The sequence below is a fragment of the Carcharhinus amblyrhynchos genome, chromosome 3, assembly GCF_965287045.1.
Source record: "Carcharhinus amblyrhynchos chromosome 3, sCarAmb.v2.hapA, whole genome shotgun sequence".
In the NCBI taxonomy this organism is placed as follows: domain Eukaryota; kingdom Metazoa; phylum Chordata; class Chondrichthyes; order Carcharhiniformes; family Carcharhinidae; genus Carcharhinus; species Carcharhinus amblyrhynchos.
Window position 1 is genome coordinate 110,426,867 of NC_137326.1, and position 19,740 is coordinate 110,446,606.

General features: G+C 41.6%; 1 protein-coding gene across 3 annotated transcripts in view; it reads left to right on the forward strand.

Moving 5' to 3' along the window:
• The window catches only part of LOC145341012 (chloride channel protein 2-like), a 534,390-nt gene that overhangs the window by 263,183 nt on the left and 251,467 nt on the right, over positions 1 to 19,740 (forward strand). For all 3 annotated transcript variants that reach the window (XM_080185697.1, XM_080185698.1, XM_080185699.1), the window contains one exon: positions 16,850 to 16,983. In XM_080185697.1, coding sequence (XP_080041823.1) covers positions 16,850 to 16,983 — 134 coding nt within the window. The remainder of the gene's footprint in view (positions 1 to 16,849; positions 16,984 to 19,740) is intronic.

Consider the following 19,740-nt stretch of genomic DNA (forward strand, 5'->3'; position numbering starts at 1 on the left):
TCCAAACCTTGACTTTGCTTTTAATTACGTGAATCGCTGGTGGTCTACCGTCCTCCTGATTGATTTATTGCTCCTATCTCCCCAGCATTCCCTGCATTACCATTCCATTCCTCTTTTCCCGCTTCTTCGTCACTAAAATTTCATAGGCCCTCGATTATACTTCATCCAAAATAATCCACACATCACAAACTCACTGCATACCTAAAAGTCTGATTAACTTTGAAAGAAAAGTTACCTTTTAGAAAAAGAAAATGGTGAACTATGTTAAGGGGACATGACTTCATTTCACAAATCTCCCGGTAATAACTTGTTCAAGCACAAATCCACTACTTCTTGAAGGAAAACACCATTACGTTTCAACATATCAGATGGCTTTTGACTTTTTTTTGCTAAGATAATTAATTGTTCTATCCTAACGTACACATGCAACCTTCCCCCACACCCGTTCTCGGATGGTCAGTAGATGCCCCCAGGCTTCCACTGCTTGTGATCTGATTGTTGGTGCGTCTGTAAGAATAGCCAAAAGTGACGATCTGTCAGTCGCTCTCCACTAGATGTTGGAAAACATCAGGCCCCCGCAATTCGCAGCCTTCAACACAACACAGCGGTAAGCAAAATGTCAACACACCATATTGGCCATTGCACCACTGTTAAGACCAATTAAATTGTGTGTCATTGCATCCAATACAAATCCCACTCCAGGTAACTGAAAATGGTTAAAAAACAAAATTGTAGGATTTGACTGTCCTCCCTGGGTATTGCTTCTGCTCTCCTAGGGAGGCAGTGGAGTGTGGATATAATTGCTCTGTATTTGTTGCAGCAAGTTAATGAAGCAAAGCTGTTTGTAAACACAAAGCCATGAATGCCAATTATGCTTCTGACACACAGCACAAGAACATTGCAAATTATTATTGGGTATGAGCTCAAGATATTTTTTCTGGAATGTTTCCATTTCTGCTCCACTTTGTTGGTTCATTAATCTCGAATGCACAGCCATATTGTTTACTTGCCATTGTGACAGTGCGTGACTGATGAAGAGTGGCAGCCCAGGGTCCTGCTCAAGTAATGTATTATTGATCCTATTTGGAAAAAGGAATGAAAATTGAATCTTAATAATGCATTTTATGTGACTTGTACTGAACGTCCCATTAAGCAAGTCGTTAGATTAGCAAAGGTTCTGTGCCGCAATCTACATTAACAAAACGTGTTGTCTATAAATTCCAAATCTGTTGAATAGTCTGCTACTGAAAATTAACTGTTATATGAAGTGATGGGAACACACCATGTGCCGATACATTTAATTAGATAACTGCAAATTGAGAAGAAGTGCCTACAAGTGCTGGAAATCTGAAAATAAACAGCATTGCGGTTAGCATCTGTTAGACACTTATGATGTATACCCTTCAACAATACAGTTAATGAGGGGTGCCCACTCATAATGCCATAGCTTATTTTTTTCTCTTTCCAGATGCTAGCAGACCTAATTATGTATTGCTCAATTTTTGCTTTTGTAATTTGTGCTTAGTTGTGCTCACTTAGTTTTGATGGAGTAAGATTATTGTGGAATCTTTTTTAGTACATGGGTACCAGAATGGTTTGGTGCCATTGACACTTCATCGCCTGAACAGGACACTTGCAAATGAAACCTTTCTGACCAATGTCACCACAATGCCTGGGCAAATTGGAAAATTGCTCATTTTATGAAAACATACAAAATGAAATTTTGTGCTCAAAAATGATCAAGCCATATTGTTCTGTACAGTATTAACTTATTTGCATCTAGATACTAGTTAACTGCAATTGTCAAGGGGATGTTACCATTTCTGAATGCAGCACCATTTAGACCAGCCTAAATTTGCTAGTGAAAAGATTTTATTTTAATAAGCTGTAGTTGACGTAACACAAACCAATGGTTAACTTCTTGATATCTAACTGTTGAAATGCATTTTGAGATATTTAATGAGCAGATTATTTCCTAATCAACTGTGCATTATTTTTCAAAATTCTCTTGATTTGTTTGATTTTGCTATATATTTAAGTGACATACAGTGCATTGCCCATTAGATCTAGGGATGGGCAATAACTGCTGGCCAGCCAGCAATGGCTATGTCCCACAAATGAATAAAAGCAAATCTGTCATGATGTCCCTTGACTGCAAAAACAAAGGGAGGATTCTGTTCTTTGGGGCTGAGTTTTTATGGGACATTAGCTTCATTCTCTCGTCTGTCAACCCCATCCCTAGCACGTTCTCCTAGGTTAGGGCTCATTATAGATGTGAGACAGGCTCCCAGTAATCGTGTAGTGGCATTAGGTAACAGTGGAGCAGCCCGGTGGCACAGTGGTTAGCACTGCTGCGTCACAGCTTGAGTCATTGTCTGTGTGGAGCTTGCACGTTCTCCCTGTGTCTGCATGGGTTTCCTCCCATTGTCCAAAGATGTGCAGGTTTGGTGCATTGGCCATGCTAAATTCTCCCCAATAGACACCGGAGTGTGGTGACTAGGGGATTTTCACAGTAAGTTCATTGCAGTGTGAGTGTAAACCTACTTGTGACTAATAAATAAATTAATTAACTATAAAACTAAACTTAGGAAGAGGCAGCAATTGAACAAAAGATAAAAAGAAAATCAACTGGAAACCTGGGCCTGACTCCCCACAACCCAAGTATTCTGGCAGTGATGGGTCAAGTGGAAACTGTCCTGGTCAGGGCCAGGGGAGAGAAGTCCCAGCTGAGGAGGTGCAGTGCTGGCCAGCTGAATTTTGTCATATTCTCTACTGTGATCCTACCTATTTTGGGCAGGACTGCTCAGAAGAATTTCTCCTCTTCTACTAAAAGCTGCGTGAAGCTACCCTGTGAAATACAGCAAATCTGAAGAATAAATGTTCTGCCACCATCACAGCCAAATAAAAATTCTTCCCACTCGCATTACAGCTGCAGAAAATTCTTAGGTACAGTTGTCATGACAGTTTACTCATCCATGTTATATATGCAGCCCTAAAAATAACATTTATAATAGAATGAACAAATTCAACACTTAAGACAAAATTTGAAAAATCCTCTCTTGCAATTGCCCCAGTTACCTTTCTCATAGGTAATCACCAATTGAACATAATCAGATCCAGCCTACATAAACCTCATTCAGCCTTATGCTTTAAAACCTCTCCCATTATCTCAAATGCAGCAGGGCTTTGAGTGCACTTTTGTCCTCCCTCCCCCACATCCCCATAAAATGACATTACAGACAACAAGGTAGCAGTGTCTTATGACTTTACATGACTTCCCCAGTGTTTTACATCGCACTTAGCTGTCCACTTTGCCTTGTCCTTGTTGTTCTAGTGAATCCACCATTTAGCAGTCTGACCTAGCTCTGCAAAACACAGCTGCGACAGCTAAGGTAGGCCATGCCTTCACTCGCTCAATGTCAGGACATTCCCGCCAACTGGCATTGACTTTTATCAGGAATGTCACTATTTTTCTTCCTATGCATTTTGCCACATTCACTGTGTATTTTTTATTTATTCATTCATTCATTCATGGGACATGGGTGCTGTTGGCTGGCCATCCCTAGTTGCCCTTGGAGGACAGTTGAGAGTCCACTACATTGCTGAGTCACATGTAGGCCAGACCTGGTAAGGATGGCAGATTTCCTTCCAGAAAGAACATTAATGAACGAGATGGGTTTTTCCTATTGACAATGGTTTCATGGTCATTATTAGACTTTTAATTCCAGATTTTTTTATATTGAATTCAAATTCCACTATCTACTGTGGTACCATTCAAACCCAGGTCCCCAGAACATTAGCTGAGTTTCTGGATTAATAGTCTAGTGATAATGCCACTAGGTCATGACTTGTACCACAGAAATGTAGATTGTTGTATATTTTCCCCAACCAATGAACTATTTCTGAAATTTTCAAAATGACTTTTCTTATTTTGACAAATGCATCAGCCAAATTCACCAAGCAAGGTGCCCCAAAATGAGATGAACAGCCAGTTAATCCAGCTTCCTTGTGGTTGTTGGCCACGGACGAAACCTTGGAAAGGACAGTGGGAAAATAATCTGTTCTTTGAATAGTGCAATGGCGAGCTTCACATCAAGTGTGTGATATTATCTGAAATCTGCTGGAGTGTGAACATTTTCAAAGACTTTCGTGGAACAGAGACAGCTCAGAAAGAGAAAGCACAAAGAGGTCACCTGCGATACAAACTTTCACAAGGTCTCATGGAATGGCAAGATTGAGGAGTAAAGATTCCTGTGGAAGTCAGCAAGTCAAATATGGATTGAGTTGGTTTTGAAATATCACAAATACATATTCAGGGAAGAATTGCTGGATGGTGAAAGAAGGCTCAAAGAACAAAGAATATCAGCAAGTGCCAGAGCCAGATTGTTCATATCTGCCATCCCATCACCAATCATCTCTGAAGAGCCTGGAACACTTTCTCACATCTGTCTCATATTGTAACACTTGCAATTTGCCAGAATCAAAGGTCATTAGAAGGGTATTTCTGTACTCCATCACTTGCCTGCAAACTGAATTGTATTTATTATGTCAGTCACTGTTTTAGCCAAGTCTGAAAGAAGAAGGTTAAATTCATTGATGTCATACTCCCAATGATAAAATGCTCTTGATGGTAATGTAGCACTATGATGTCCAATCTGTCCTCTTTAGAAAGTAAGATGAACCCATTTGCAGGGCGAGACAGTAAATTTACACATAACAGTTCTATTTACAACCTTGAGGCTATATTCCTTTACATTTTACAGATAGGCTTACACTAACACTGCAATGATGTTACTAAGGGATTTTCACAGTAACTTCATTGCAGTGTCAGTGTAAGCTTACTTGTGACACTAATAAATAAAAAAACTAAACATTTTGGCCAGAATTTTCTGGCTGCTCACACAGACAGAATTCTCTGGTCCCGCTGTAGTGAAAGCAGATTTGGCTGACTGCCAAATTCTCTGTCCTCGCTTGCAGCAGCGGCCAAGCACGAAGTGCCGGAAAATTCCAGCCAACAGCTTTACTTTGGTAAAGTCCCAATTCAAAGTCCAGTTTTTCAAAATATCCTCTGCGATCAGTGGAGTATTGTGTTGATTTGCATGTTGACAAAAAGTATGACGATGTTGAAAAGGGCTTGACTAAGGACCAAATTCTCCCGAGCCGCTGCTGGTGTGCTTGGTGTGATCGGGATCTTGGGTTCATATCACACTATCTGTAACCCCCAAGACTTGCCTGGACTTGCAAAATCTCACTAACTATCCTGTCAGGAGACAGGACACATCCCTTTAACCTGTGCTTAACACTGTCTCCGCTCACATTGTCTGTACCTCTTAAGACTTGATTACCCACAAAGACTCGCATTCCAATCATTATTTTGTAAATTGAATTTGTGTCTTTACATGCCCTGTTTGTGAATAGAACTCCCACTCACCTGACAAAGGAGCAGCGCTCCGAAAGCTAATGGCTTTTGCTACTAAACAAACCTGTTGACTTTTAACCTGGTGTTGTGAGACTTCTTACTGTGTTTACCCCAGTCCAACACCGGCATCTCCACATCATGACCTTCAGATTATAACAGCTCAGTATTAAAAAAAAACTCAACTAGCCTCCTGATTCCTTTACCCAATTACCTTAAATCTGTGCATTCTGCTTAACAACCTTTCCAAAACTTGATATAGTTCTGAAGGATATTGGTAAAATGCTGTACAATAATTTATTTGCTCATGTGAAATTACTTTCAATTAAAAGAAATTATGTGGTTAGGAAAATCCATTGCTTGTCATTATTCCAGAATATGTTTTGTAGATCTCATTACTTCTCAGAGGATGAATCTGCAACAGCATGGATTATCTATTCTAATTCTCACTCCTTTCTTTAAAAATTCTCCAATTATCTACAATATTATTGCACTGATGCATGGCTAATATGGAAAATTAACTTCTTAATTAAAGTCCTAATTAGGATTTTTTTTATTACCTTATCACTCATTATTTGCTATAAAACAGTCAGCCTAAAACTTCCCTGCAAAGCCCACAGATGGTGTTTTGACCTAGTGTCCCCTGGCATTCAGACAATATTTTCTTGAAAAATATACAGGTAAATTTCTTGCATTATGGAACTCAGTGCTGTGGCAGGAATGTGGAGTGTTTCCCGCTATGGAGGCCAGTGGGAAAAAATGCCAAATCATCTCGTCCCGATCTCGGTAATTACATATCCAAGTGTTTTACGCTGTACTCAGTGGCAGAGCAGGACTGGACAATGCGTAGTCCATCATCACGTCCGGATGCTGTTCTTAAAAGGCCACCAACATCACAAACGCACTTTTTAAGAGAAAGTTGGCGGGTCACCTGAAAACGAAGATGGATCTCCATCAACATTCTGAGACTGGAAGATGGGCCCCAACCAGGACACCAAGTCTGGAAGGCCCACCTCCAGAGGCTCTCTCCACTCATTGCTGTGGTGTTCCAGGGTTGCCAGCAGCCTTCATGGGGTCACAGATAGTGTGACATAAACCCAAGATCTCGATTGAGGTTGTCCTCACGTGCGCGGAACTTGGCTTAGTCTCTGCTCAGCGACTGTACGCTGTCGTGTGTCGTGAAGGCCACCTTAGAGAACGCTTACCTGAAGATCAGAGGCCGAATGCCCATGATCGCTGATGTGATCCCCAATTAGAAGAGAACAGTCTTGCCTTGTGATTGTTGAGCAGTGTTCATACATCCGTTGTCATAGTGTCTGCATGGTCTCCCCAATGTACCTTGCCTCGGGACATCCTTTCCTGCAGCATATCAGGTAGACAACATTGGCCAAGTTGCGATGGTATGTACTGTGTACCTGGTTGATGGTGTTCTCACGTGAGATGATGGCAACCATGTCGATGATCCATCACGTCTTGCAGAGGTTGCTGTGGCAGGGTTGGTCACTGTTCTCCTGAAGGTTGGATATTTTGCTGCGGACAGTGGTCTGTTTGAGATTGTGCGGTTGCTTGAAGGCAAGAAGTGGGGGTGTGGGGATGGCCTCTGCTCAGAAGAGGAGGATCACAACAGATACCTCCAGATGCTGAAAGATGTCCTCATAACAACAGGATATGGTGCTTGACTCATCATCAACAGTTCTGACGCGCCACAGCGAAAAACCGCACCAACCTCCTCAGAAGACAAATATGGGACACTTTGGATAGTACTTCCCTGGAGCGGAGAAGCTATGACATCTTCTCCGGAGCCTTCAACGTGTCATTGATGAAGACGAATATTTTGCCAAGGCAACTATTATCTGCAGCAAACTACCCAGCCTTCAGGAGAACAGTGACTGTGACACCACACAACCCTGCCACAGCAACCTCTGCAAGATGTGCCAGATCATCGACGTGATTGCCATCATCTCACGTGAGAACACCATCCACCAGGAATGCGGTACGCACTCTTACAACTCGGCCAATGTTGTCTACCTGATATGCTGCAGGAAAGAATGTCCCGAGGCAAGGTACGTCGGGGAGACTATGCAGACGCTATGACAAAGTATGAATGAACACTGCTTGACAATCTCACCAGACAAGACGTTCTCTTCCTGTCGGGGAACACTTCAGCTGTCACAGGCATTCAGCCTCTGATCTTCGGGTAAGCATTCTCCAAGGCGGCCTTCATGACACACGACAGCGCAGAGTCACCTGAGCAGAGACTGATAGCCAAGTTCTGCACACATGAGGACGACCTCAATCGGGATCTTGGGTTCATGTCACACTATCTGTAACCCCCAAGACTTGTCTGGACTTGCAAAATCTCACTAACTGTCCTGTCTGGAGACAATACACATCTCTTTAACCTGTGCTTAACACTCTCTTCGCTCACATTGTCTGTACCTTTAAGACTTGATTACCTGTAAAGACTCGCATTCCAATCATTTTTTGTAAATTGAATTTGTGTTGTTGTATGCCCTGTTTGTGAATATGACTCCCACTCACCTGACAAAGGAGCAGCGCTCCAAAAGCTAGTGGTTTTTGCTACCAAATAAACCTGTTGGACTTTAACCTGGTGTTGTGAGACTTCTTACTGTGATCTGAAGGGACAGTGAAAGATTCAAAATCATTTTGGAAGGGGGATGAGTAAATATATAAATGGAAAAATGTTAGTTGTTGTATGGGGAAAGGAAATGTGACTAATTGGCTCTTTCAAATAGCCTGCAACAGTATTATGACCAAATTACATCTTTCTGTGCTGCCGCACAGTGATACAGCACAGAAACAGGCCCTTCAGCCCACTATGTCTGTACCGACCATCAAATACCAATCTATACTAATCCCATTTTGTCCACGGCCTACTATGTCTTGGCAATTTAAGTGCACATCCAGATGCTTATTAAATGTTGCGAATATAGCTGCCTCCATCATCCTGTTAGGCAGCATGTTCCATATTTTCACCACTCTTTGGTTTTTTTTCCTTAGATTCCTTCTAAAACATTTAATCCTCACTTTGTACCTATGCCCTTTGGTCTTAGAAACGTCTGCCATGGGGAAAATATTCTTGCAATCTATCCTATCTATGCCTCTCATAATTTTGTATACCTCTATTGGGTCCCTCACCCTTTTCTGCTCTATGGACGCTCTGTGAATGTGAAAGGTTTTTTTTGTGTAAATTGCTGTATAAAGAAACTATTATTGAGACATCAAGAGAATACTGTCACAGTGAAATTGGTCTATGCCATTGAAGTTCCCAGAATTTCAAATTCTTTTGAAAATCTGTTTCTTTGTGTGAATATCATTTTTATTTGGTTTGAGATTAAACATTTTGACAATATTTTCCAGTCCATACACAATGAAACATCAGCTGTCAGTTCGTCAAGAATATGTTTAGTGTTAATTTGTCAGTCACAAGTAAGGCTTACATTAACACTGCAATGAAGTTACTGTGAAATTCCCCTAGTCGCCACACTCCAGCGCCTGTTTGGGTCAATGCACCTAAACCAGGATGTCTTTCAGACTATGGGAGGAAACCAGAGCACCCAGAGGAAATCCACATAGACACAGGGAGAGGGTGCAAACTCCCACACAGACAATGACCCAAGCCGGGAATCAAATCTTGGTCCCTGACACTGTGAGGCAGCAGTGCTAATCACTGTGCCACTGTGCCGCCTTAGTGTTGTTGCTGTTGTCCAATTTGACCCCCTATCTGTTTATATATTTGGGTGAGAAACAGATTTGATGTGTTGTGTCCAGGTTTGTATGTCAAAATTAGTGCCAAGTGTAGAGGAATTTTCTAACCCGTTAACTTTAATAAAATCTGCACCAACTGCTCTCTGCTTTTAAACCAAAAGTATTTCTTTCCAAAGTTGGGATCCATGATCTCTGCTTTTCACATCCAAAATGAAAATTTAGATAACATCAAATAACATTTAACAGCCTCCCAAAGCACAGAGCAGTGAGAGAAAAAATAATTGAGCTAAGTGTGAAATTAAGAAAGTTAACAAAATTTGGCCAAATTGAAGAGGGCCTTAAAGAGATGGCAGAGATGCAAAGAGGTCTAGGAAGGACATTCCAAGCATGGGGCCTCAGCAGCAAAATGTGTACCCCCAATATTGGGACAAAAAGAAAAGGCGTGGCTCAGAGGAAGAGCGAATTTGAGAGTTACAGTCAGGGAGGTTATGCTGAAGTGGGGAAATTTTGATTTGAGGCTTTTGAGGACCTGGAGCTAATGTAGATTAGTTATGACAAAGGCAATGGGCAAGTGGAACTTGGCGATTGGGTAGGATACGGACAGCAAAATTATGGAAAGCTGCTAATGGGAATCCAACCAAACAAAAATTTGAATAGTCGAGTTGCTAGGTTACAGAGGTACGGATGAGGATTTCGGGTGTAGATGGGCTGAGATAGAGATGGCAGCATATGCAGTCTTAGAGATGGAAGTAGGATGGTCTTTGTGATAGATTATAGGTTCAGAATTAGAGATTGGGCAATGTAAGACATGAACTATGAATAGTCCCATTTTACCAGATACAGTGGCTATGGAGCAGGAGGTAATCAATGGCGAGGGTACAGAGTTTCTATTTGTGTTGGGATCACCAGGTGTTTCTGGTTGTGGTATTGTTCTGATTTGGCACTGTCATTCTATTTGGTGTTTGTCCTTAAAATGATCTTGGTTCTGGGTGTGAGCTGACAATTCCACGTGCCATCATTTGGGTGTTGTACTCAACCTTTTTGCTCATGTTCAGGTTCTGTAGTTTTTTACCTGCTGGTCATGGGCATCTTTCACCTGATCCTATTTTTTCAGTTCTGGCATCCTGTACTTCTGGGAGTATCGATGGATGATGACTGAAAGGGGATTGTCCGCGCTTGTCTGCTGAGTAGTAATTCTGCATTGGTTCCACAGTAGTGACATTTGCAAGTGTGGAATAGGTAGATATATTCAGCCCAGCTGTGCTACCGAGCCTGTTGGCTGAGAAGCTGCAATGCGGAGAGGCTCCCCCAGTGTAAGAATATGCAATGGTGAAGCTTGTGGTCCTTGTCATTACTTTGATGATGTCATGATGGTAACCAAGGACAGGTCTGTGATGACTTCAGTCAGGCAAATGAGGTTGGCCTGCTGGAGTACGAACTCCCTGATTGAATTGGGGAGGCGATGGCCTAGTGATGTTATCACTCCACTGTTAACCCAGAAACTCGGTTAGTGTTCTGGGGATCCGGGTTCAAATCCCGCCACGGGAGATGGTGGAATTTGAATTTAATAAAGGGCAAAAAAGATGTCCCTGATTGAGCCCTAATTGATGGTCCAATCAGGGAGCCTCATATTCCCTTTTTAAAGCAGGTGTGTCAGTCTCTCCACTTGCTGAAGCAGGGAAAACACAGAGCATTCTGTTGTGTAACATGTCTTGTAAATAAATGAACTTTTAATGACAGGACTGTCGCCTCGGTGAATTTATTATAAGGCCCCTATACACAGATAGGTCTCTGATCAATGCACTTGTATCCACTATATAAAATATCTGGGGTGACCATGATGAGTTGCTGTAGCAACACTCCAATGTAATGGATCCCAGGAACAGAATCATTGAACCATTCTACATTAGTGAGTTTGGCAATGTTTGGTTGAACTATCACTTGTCATGTCTGTGATACATAAATTTCACCGGATGAAGTAGAAGGATATTGGGACCTGCACCGGTATCCAGTTTTGTATATAAATAATGCTGTGCCGACATCTGTGGGCATGTGATCTGAATAGTGGCAAAGGCTTCTGTCGATACCACTGTGCCAATACATTATTTAGTTTTCACCATGTTGGCTCACTCTGCCTATCAAAGGTCTGGTTATTCTCTCATTTGACTGCGTAGTTTGGCTGGACATTTCTTATCTGGGTGATGTCTCTTTCAATGTATCTGTCCAGTCTGTGCTCGTGACTTCCTGTGATGTTGAACCACGTGACTTTACATTTTCTGCTTCCAATGACCTCCAGTGCTACATGTCTTTCATACTTTGAAAGCTGGCCAATTCCTGGGAGTTATGCATGAGACCACTCTCTCCAACGTTTATCCGGTGTTGGCTGTTGTGCCAATGATGGACAAATTACACATAGCCTGTGGACTCTGTCAAGATGGTTTAATGGCTCGGTACTTATGTCTGCTTTGCAGAAGTGCTTCCACAGTGTGATCATTGGGTTGGTCCAAGAGATCTTTTTGGAATGATTCTATGGGAACAGATGCAGTAATTAGCTCAATTATTCTGTCAGCTAGCTTTGACATTGTCTAAAGTCACAACTATGTTTCTTGACACTGCATCAACTTCTGAACTAATCAATAGTTTCTGCATTGCAGCCTTAAAAAACATACGTTCCAGATGAGGTATTTGGCATGAGCTCCTCCTGTAATTAATCTTCAGGTGTTGACTATAATAGGTCTTCGGAGGCAGAGGTCCCTTTACCAAAATCCATTTATTTACAGTTCCAATAATAGTACACAGGGTGCCACCAGTCAGCAGTCTACCTTCCTGAGAAACTGACACTCCCAGTTAAACACAAGGAAAAATATTCCCTATTGGTCGATCAATTGATTCCCTAATCAGGAAGTTCATATTCCAATAGGCCAACCTCAATGGCCTGATTGAAGTCATTACATTGACCTGGTTGTTTATTTGTAATTTTAAGGTCGTTGTTTGATAGTGGTCAATCTGTGGAGGTCTCCATTACCCATAGCAATTTTAACCTGAATGGTGTGTTCCATAGGTCTGCCATCTTTGATGCAGGTGGCTGACTGGGATGTCGATGTCAGTGATGTGATAATTACTGCAACTACACATGCAGCCAGTGTGGCGTCAGCCTTTCCACTATCACATCAAGTCTTCTAGCATCCAAAATATGCCTTCCTTGTGTCTGAGACAGTGTGTGGCCAGAAATCACAGCTCCTGATTATAGTATGTGATGATTGGACATTGCATCAAAGGTGTACATTTTTTATTAACTTTTGAAAGATAAAAAATATTCATAGAAACCCTACAGTGCAGAAGAAGGCCCTTCGGCCCATCAAGCCTGCACTGACCACAATCCCACCCAGGCCCTACACCCATATCCCTACATATTTACCTGCTAATGCCTCTAACCTAAGCATCTCAGCACTCTAAGGGGCAATTTTTTTTAACATGGCCAATCAACCTTACCTGCACATCTTTTGGACTGCGGGAGGAAACCGGAGAACCCGGAGGAAACTCGCACAGACACAAGGAAAATGTGCAAACTTCACTCAGACAGTGACCCAAGCCGGGAATCAAACCCAGGTCCATGGAGCTGTGAAGCAGCAGTGCTAACCACTGTGTTACCGTGCCGCCCACTGTCCGCTGTCAGATTAATGTAGGATGAAGTCATTATATCACCCCCAATATGAAATGAGAAAAAAAATCACAAATTCTTCCCAGTTGACTTTTGTCTGTAGTACAAGTTACATCAATCCCTTTTCCATGTTATAGGAAGAAAATCATATGTACAGTAAGTGAATCATCCACGTCTCGACATCAGATAATAACTCAATTAAGAGCCGTATGAAGTTTTCCTCTTTCCCTGGTGCATACCTCTTTCAGTATCATTTTACAATCAATTTATTGAAGCTAATTTTGACTTTGTACAATAGTATATAACAGGTGGTAATAAATCAGCCACTCGGTTTCTCCCAAGTTGTATTGCCATTAAAGCCAATGATCCGTTAAAGGCACATATTCCAGCTGCCATACTGGGAAAAGGTTATGCAAATATTTATTGGTTCAACAGTTAGAATAATTTTTTGAAAACTAATACTGAAGTAACTTACAGGGCCAAACAATGTAAAACATTTTAATGCGGGCTGAAAGGTGGTAATATGTCTCCCACTATTGTGCAAAGCAGTGTTAACATGCGCATCACCTTTTAACTGGGACTTTGAGTTTACCCCATTGTGCTTCTAATCGTAGCCGTTGACTTTGGAATTAATGCTGTAGTTGCAGTGGCAAGAAAATATTAGCTGAATGAGAAACCTTTCTTACCCTTTTGTACAAGGGAGGTAATGTCTCACAAACTTGGTTAAGTTTTTTGAGGAGGTGACAAAAACGATTGACGAGGGAAGGGATGTCATCTATATGGATTTTAGTAAAGCGTTTGACAAGGTCCCTCATGGCAGGCTGGTGCAAAAGGTTAAATCTCACGGGATAAAAGGGGAGCTATCTAGATGGGTGGAGAACTGGCTTGGCCATAGAAGACAGAGGGTAGCAGTGGAGGGGTCTTTTTCCGGTTGGAGGTCTGTGACTAGTGGTTTCCCGCAGGGCCCTGTACTGGAATCTCTGCTGTTTGTGATATATATAAATGACTTGGAAGGAGTAGCTGGTGTGATCAGTAAGTTTGCAGATGACACAAAGATTGCTGGAGTTGAGGATACTGATGAACATTGTCAGAGAATACAGCAGGATATAGATAGACTGGAAAATTGGGTGGAGAAAAGGCAGATGGAATTTAATCCAGATAAATGCGAGGTGATGCATTTCTGTAGATCTAATGTAGGGAGGAGCTATACAATAAATGGCAGAACCATCAGGAGTATAGACGCACAGAGGGACCTGGGGGTGCAAGTCCACAGATCCCTAAAGGTGGCAGCACAGTTGGAGAGGGTGGTGAAGAAGGCATATGGCATGCTTGCCTTTATTGGACAGGGCATAGATTATAAATGATGTTGCAGTTATATAGAATGTTGGTTAGGCCACATTTGGAATACTGCATCCAGTTCTGGTCGCCACACTACCAGGCTTTGGAGGCTTTGAAGACAGTACAGAAAAGATTTACCAGGATGTTGCCTGGTATGGAGGGTCTTAGCTATGAGGAGAGATTGGGCAAACTGGGGTTGTTCTCTCTGGAAAGACGGAGGATGAGGGGTGACCTAAGAGAGGTGTATAAAATTATGAAGAGCATAGATAGGGTGAACAGTGGGAAGATTTTCCCCAGGTCGGAGGTGACGGACATAAGGGGTCACAAGTTCAAGGTGAGGGGGGCAAGGTTCAACACAGATGTCAGGGGGGCGTATTTTACACAGAGGGTGGTGGGGGCCTGGAATGCACTGTCAAGCAAGGTGGTTGAGGCAGACACGCTGGGATCGTTTAAGACTTACCTCAATAGCCACATGAACAGACTGGGAATAGAGGGATACAAACGGTCTAGTAGGGCGCAGGAGCGGCACAGGCTTTGAGGGCCGAAGGGCCTGTTCCTGTGTTGTGCTGTTCTTTGTTCTTTGAATCATGGAACCCTACAGTGCAGAAAGAGGCCCTTCGGCCCATCGAGTCTGCACCAAACACAATCCCACCCAGGGTCTATCCCCATATTCTTACATATTATACCCACTGATCCCTCTAACCTATGCATCCCTAGATACTAAGGGGCAATTTCTTAGCATGGCCAATCAACCGAGCCTGCACATCTTTGGACTGTGGGAGGAAACCGAAGCACCTGGAGGAAACCCATGCAGACACGAGGAGAATGTGCAAACTCCACACAGACAGTGAGCCTGGAGCTGTGAAGCAGCAGTGCTAACCACTGTGCTACCGTGCCGCCCATCCTTGTCCTTTCTGAACATCTTTCCTCTGGATTTCACTTGGTTTGCAGACCATCTTCAACGAGTAAATCATTTTTACTGTTAGATTCTAATAATTTCTGTATACAGTCAACCTGATCGCTGTGCTCTTGGGTGCTTTGTCTTTTGTGCCTCGGCTCATAAGATATATTGAAGGATTTAGCAATATGGATGGATTAGACTTAGTAAGCCATCGCTAAATCAGTAACTGGCACTATAACACAATACAATTCTCCTTCTCCATTCAGGGAAAAATAAACCCTTCAGCCAATTAATGCCTTATTTGAATATATTCTAATATTTCAAGATCAAAAAAAGGCAAATAAAATTAAAATATAGTGAATGGAAGTAAATATGCTCTTGACACATTAGAGTCAATGCTGAAACTTTGAAGTGGTTTGGTGGAGGGATTTGGTTACCTGTCTTTTGTGATCTCTATTTGCAAGGAAAATAATACCCATGTGTATAATCTGAGAGGTCACCTGACAACAGGTTATAGTCTAACAGGTTTATTTGAAATCACAAGCTTTTGGAGCACTACTCCTTCGTCAGGTGAAGACTTCACTTTGTCCACCCCAGTCCAACTCCGGCATCTCCAATCATGTTTAACCTGGTGCATCACGCCTTTGTAACCTCACACCATTCAGTTGAGAACAGGAAAGAAATGACATAGGCCAGAATGCATTGTATCTTTCAACACAACAATCAGTGCGATGCCATAAATACATAGGTGGATCATTAATCAATTAAGTGATTACAATAATTTAACAGTTGAGTGTAATCGTCATCAAGCCCCCACTGCAATTGAGCAGCCAGCTTGCTACACATTCCTCCTTTGAGTCTTTTCCTTAAAAAGAAGTTAGTGTGCGCTGGTGAAAATAGCAACATACTTTGCAGCAATTGAATGATCTCCATATGCTGCATGTAAAAAGTACTAATGTGCAACAAGTACATCACCATGAACTGGACTACAGTGGAATTGCTGCTTTAGTTTAGAGTTTGGGATGTGTGCATGAAGATGATAAAAATTTAAATAAATGGCAAATTGGGCAGGCTTTATTTCAAGTGTGTGTTTCTGCTACCCAAACTATCCTTTCTGCTAGACAACATTTTACATTCTGTGTGGTATTGTATGCAAATCTACTACACTGGCTTATTGGATAGGCTACTTCCAGTGCCCTAAATACTGATGATTCTGTTTAAAGCACTTAGGAGAAAATTACATTTCGTTTCTGATACCAACAAAAGGGAGAAGACAGTAATCTGGGTTAGGGTAAAAGAACATAATTGGTTTGAATGAATTCTAAAACAGGACCAAGATAATAAATAAGGCAGAGAGATTAAATAATATTGTGATAATGACCACATGCTAATTATTGCATGCTGCAACATGGAAGTGACTGTTCAAGTACAGGCAACTTGATAAAGATGTTTTCACTCAGAGTATTGCTTCGTCCTTCAAGGTGAAGATCACATGGGGTTCATCACAGGGTTCTTGGCGGGTATGTAAATAGCTGTTAAGGCTGATCTGTGCCCAGACGTTTCTGCTGCAAGTAGCTAAGTTCTTATTCAGTGGGAAAACAACTCTTGCACTCTGCTAAATAGTGTTAATATCACATCTCAAGGCACTAATATTGTTTAAAGACAGTATATCAGTTATGGTCTGTTGGAAACTTCATGCTTTATTTATCTGTACTTTTGGCTAACACTCATTGCAGGTCAAAAATGCAGACCAGTATCCTGTGAACTTTTCAAACACTTTGATTTGTATTCTTTTTATCAACAGGATCTGGGATACCCGAGATGAAGACAATCTTGCGTGGGGTGGTGCTAAAAGAGTACCTCACTTTAAAAACTTTTGTAGCCAAAGTCATCGGTTTAACCTGTGCCTTAGGAAGTGGGATGCCATTAGGTAAAGAGGTAAGAAACTTGATTATAGTCAATTGTGTTTGGCACTTTTGACCAACAAGTGGGTTGTTGGCTCAAACTATTGGTACAAAATTGGATTGAGTGACCTTAATTTCTAAAGGTCTTTTTTTTTAAGTTGGTTGAGGAGTAGGTGGAAGCTAGAGTTGCTGGAACATAAAGATAACTGGATATTTAAGTAAGATATTGTTGCAGAACATGGTTCAGTCAATAAAACTGATACCGTGTATCAGTTTGAAATAATGGGGAGGTGTTATGAATGCACTTCAACATCTGCTAGTATTATTTATACATATAGACCTGCAGTCACTAAATACAACTATTCTTTCTTCAGTGGATGTAATCTCTTCCCATTTTCTCCACATCAATCATTCTCTCTCCTTCCTCCACTAATGCCCCACTTATCGTTTTCTCTCTCTCTCCCTCTCGCCCAATTTCTCTCTCGCCCTCTTGCACTTTGTCCAGATTCTCAATTTTTAAAGAGTGCTGTGCAACATCTGCTCCTGCTGAAGATCCACTTTGCCATCTGGAGTGAGCATCGAATTTAAACTCGGCCAACAACTGCCCAACTGCTGCGTTCACGTGAAGCTGTGACAACGGCCAAGTGCCTCAACCACTCCTGCCTCGCAATTTCCCAAGATTTCTGTCCACTGTCAGTGTGAGGCTGAGCCGGTACAATGATGGCTCATGGGTGGGAAGAGATTAGGAAGTTGGAAGGTCACACAGGAATGCAAATCTTTCAAAACTCGTTTGATTGAGATTCACATCTGTTAGTTCAAAGCTGCAGTTTCTGAATATTATAAAGGTGCATTATGAAACCTGCTGAGACACAAAGTAATGGATGTCTTCCTGGAGATTGTGTTGTTTGTAGACTTGGAGGAGGAGGTGGATGAGTACACAAAGGAGGAAAGGATGGTAATGAGGAGAGTGAAGGGAGTTGCTATTGGCATCCATGCCACGGGGTTGATAGATAATAAAAAACCTATTTGATTTTTCCTGTAGACAATATCTAAAAATGTTGTGATTTCATCTAAGATCATAACAGAGAAGTATCAGCTATTGAAACCTGACTTGTCACCCTAATGCTCAGGCATTGCATTTATATGTGGCTGTGATGATGAGAATAGGGCTCAACTTCTATACATCTGGATGTTCCAGGCAATCTAACATCAGTTGCGTCAGTCAGTCAATATCATCTGATGAAAAAGGTTCCCTCTATTTGTGTGATGTAATAAACTCTTGTGCCTTTTTGATAACATTTCATTCATGGCATAAATATCATAGCATCCCTACAGTGCAGAAGGAAGCCATTTGGCCCAACAAATCTGCACCGATTCTCCGACAGAACATCTTACCCAGGCCCATCCACCTGCTCTCTCCCTTAACCCTGCTAATCCCCCAAATTTACACATCTTTAGACACTAAGGGGCAATTTAACATGGCCAATCCATCTAACCTGTACATCTTTGGACTGTGGAAGGAAACCGGAGCACCTGGAGGAAACTGACGCAGGCACAGAGAGAATGTGCAAACTCCATGCAGTCGCCCAAGGCTGGAATTGAACCAGAGTCCCTGATGCTGTAAGACAGCAGCTAATATTTTTAAAAGAAGATATTGATTACCTGATGAGGTCAACACTCTGAGAAAAATACACTGGGTTCTATCAGAAATGTAATTTTTTTGCTATTACCTTACTCTTTATTATACCATATTGCTGACTTTTATGAATATGGTTACCCCTTGAACCTAAAACTGTTTATAAGCATTATCCTAATATCTCGTCTTGCACTGTGTTACCTCATTGTCAGGAAGTTCGTGAGCTTTGTAGCTGGAACTTTACCAGTGATGTCCTCAAGGAGTAAGATGGTATTCGCCTCAGTGAAACAGTGAAAAAGTTGAAGAACTTGGCTAAATATGACTACAAGGAAAATGTAGTAAAGTGCTCGCTACACCACATAGGTGGGCATTGTCCCAACCTGCCATTTTAGAATGGAGGGTGATATGTCAATATGGCTTCATATTTACTGAGCACAGTAGGAATCTTTTTGAATAAATCATACAGATAATGTTAGAAGAGAAGGTTTATAATCCAAGATCAGCTTACTTAAAAAGTCAACTGCTTTGCCAAACGTGGCATGCTGAGGAAAGGGTCTGAAATCAAGTCTTAGGATTCTGGTCAAACAAGAAAGGACTTAAAAATAGACCTTGAAAGAGATCTGATAAAGGAAAAGAAATTAACCTATTGCTGATCAACTCCAGAAAAATTACTAATCTATTAGCAATGCACACCCGATGGGCTGAATGGCTGTATGTCACATAGTCTACAAAAATAAAGAGGAAGTAACGAAGCATTTCCATACTATTTGATGAAGAGCATTAGGATTAATAACCCATTATAAACATTATGCTAAAGGAACCGGATTTATAGTTGTCCCTTTGCATTACAATGTTCATCAATTTTCTTTCAGATTGATGGAAGAAATTCATTTGCTGATGTGTATGAGATTACAGCATCTAGTTCGTTTAATAAAGCAACTTTCATTGGTATAACTCTGAGATCACACTTTTGCGAAACCAGATATTGGGCAGTAAGAACAAACATCTGATTATAAAAGCTAACACTAAAGCAAAATAATGCGGATGCTGGAAATCGAAAATTAAAAACTGAAAATGTTTTTCATGGGATGTGGGTGTCCCTGGCAAGGCCAGAGGATGTTGCCTGTCCCTAATTGCCCTTGAGATGGCGGTGAT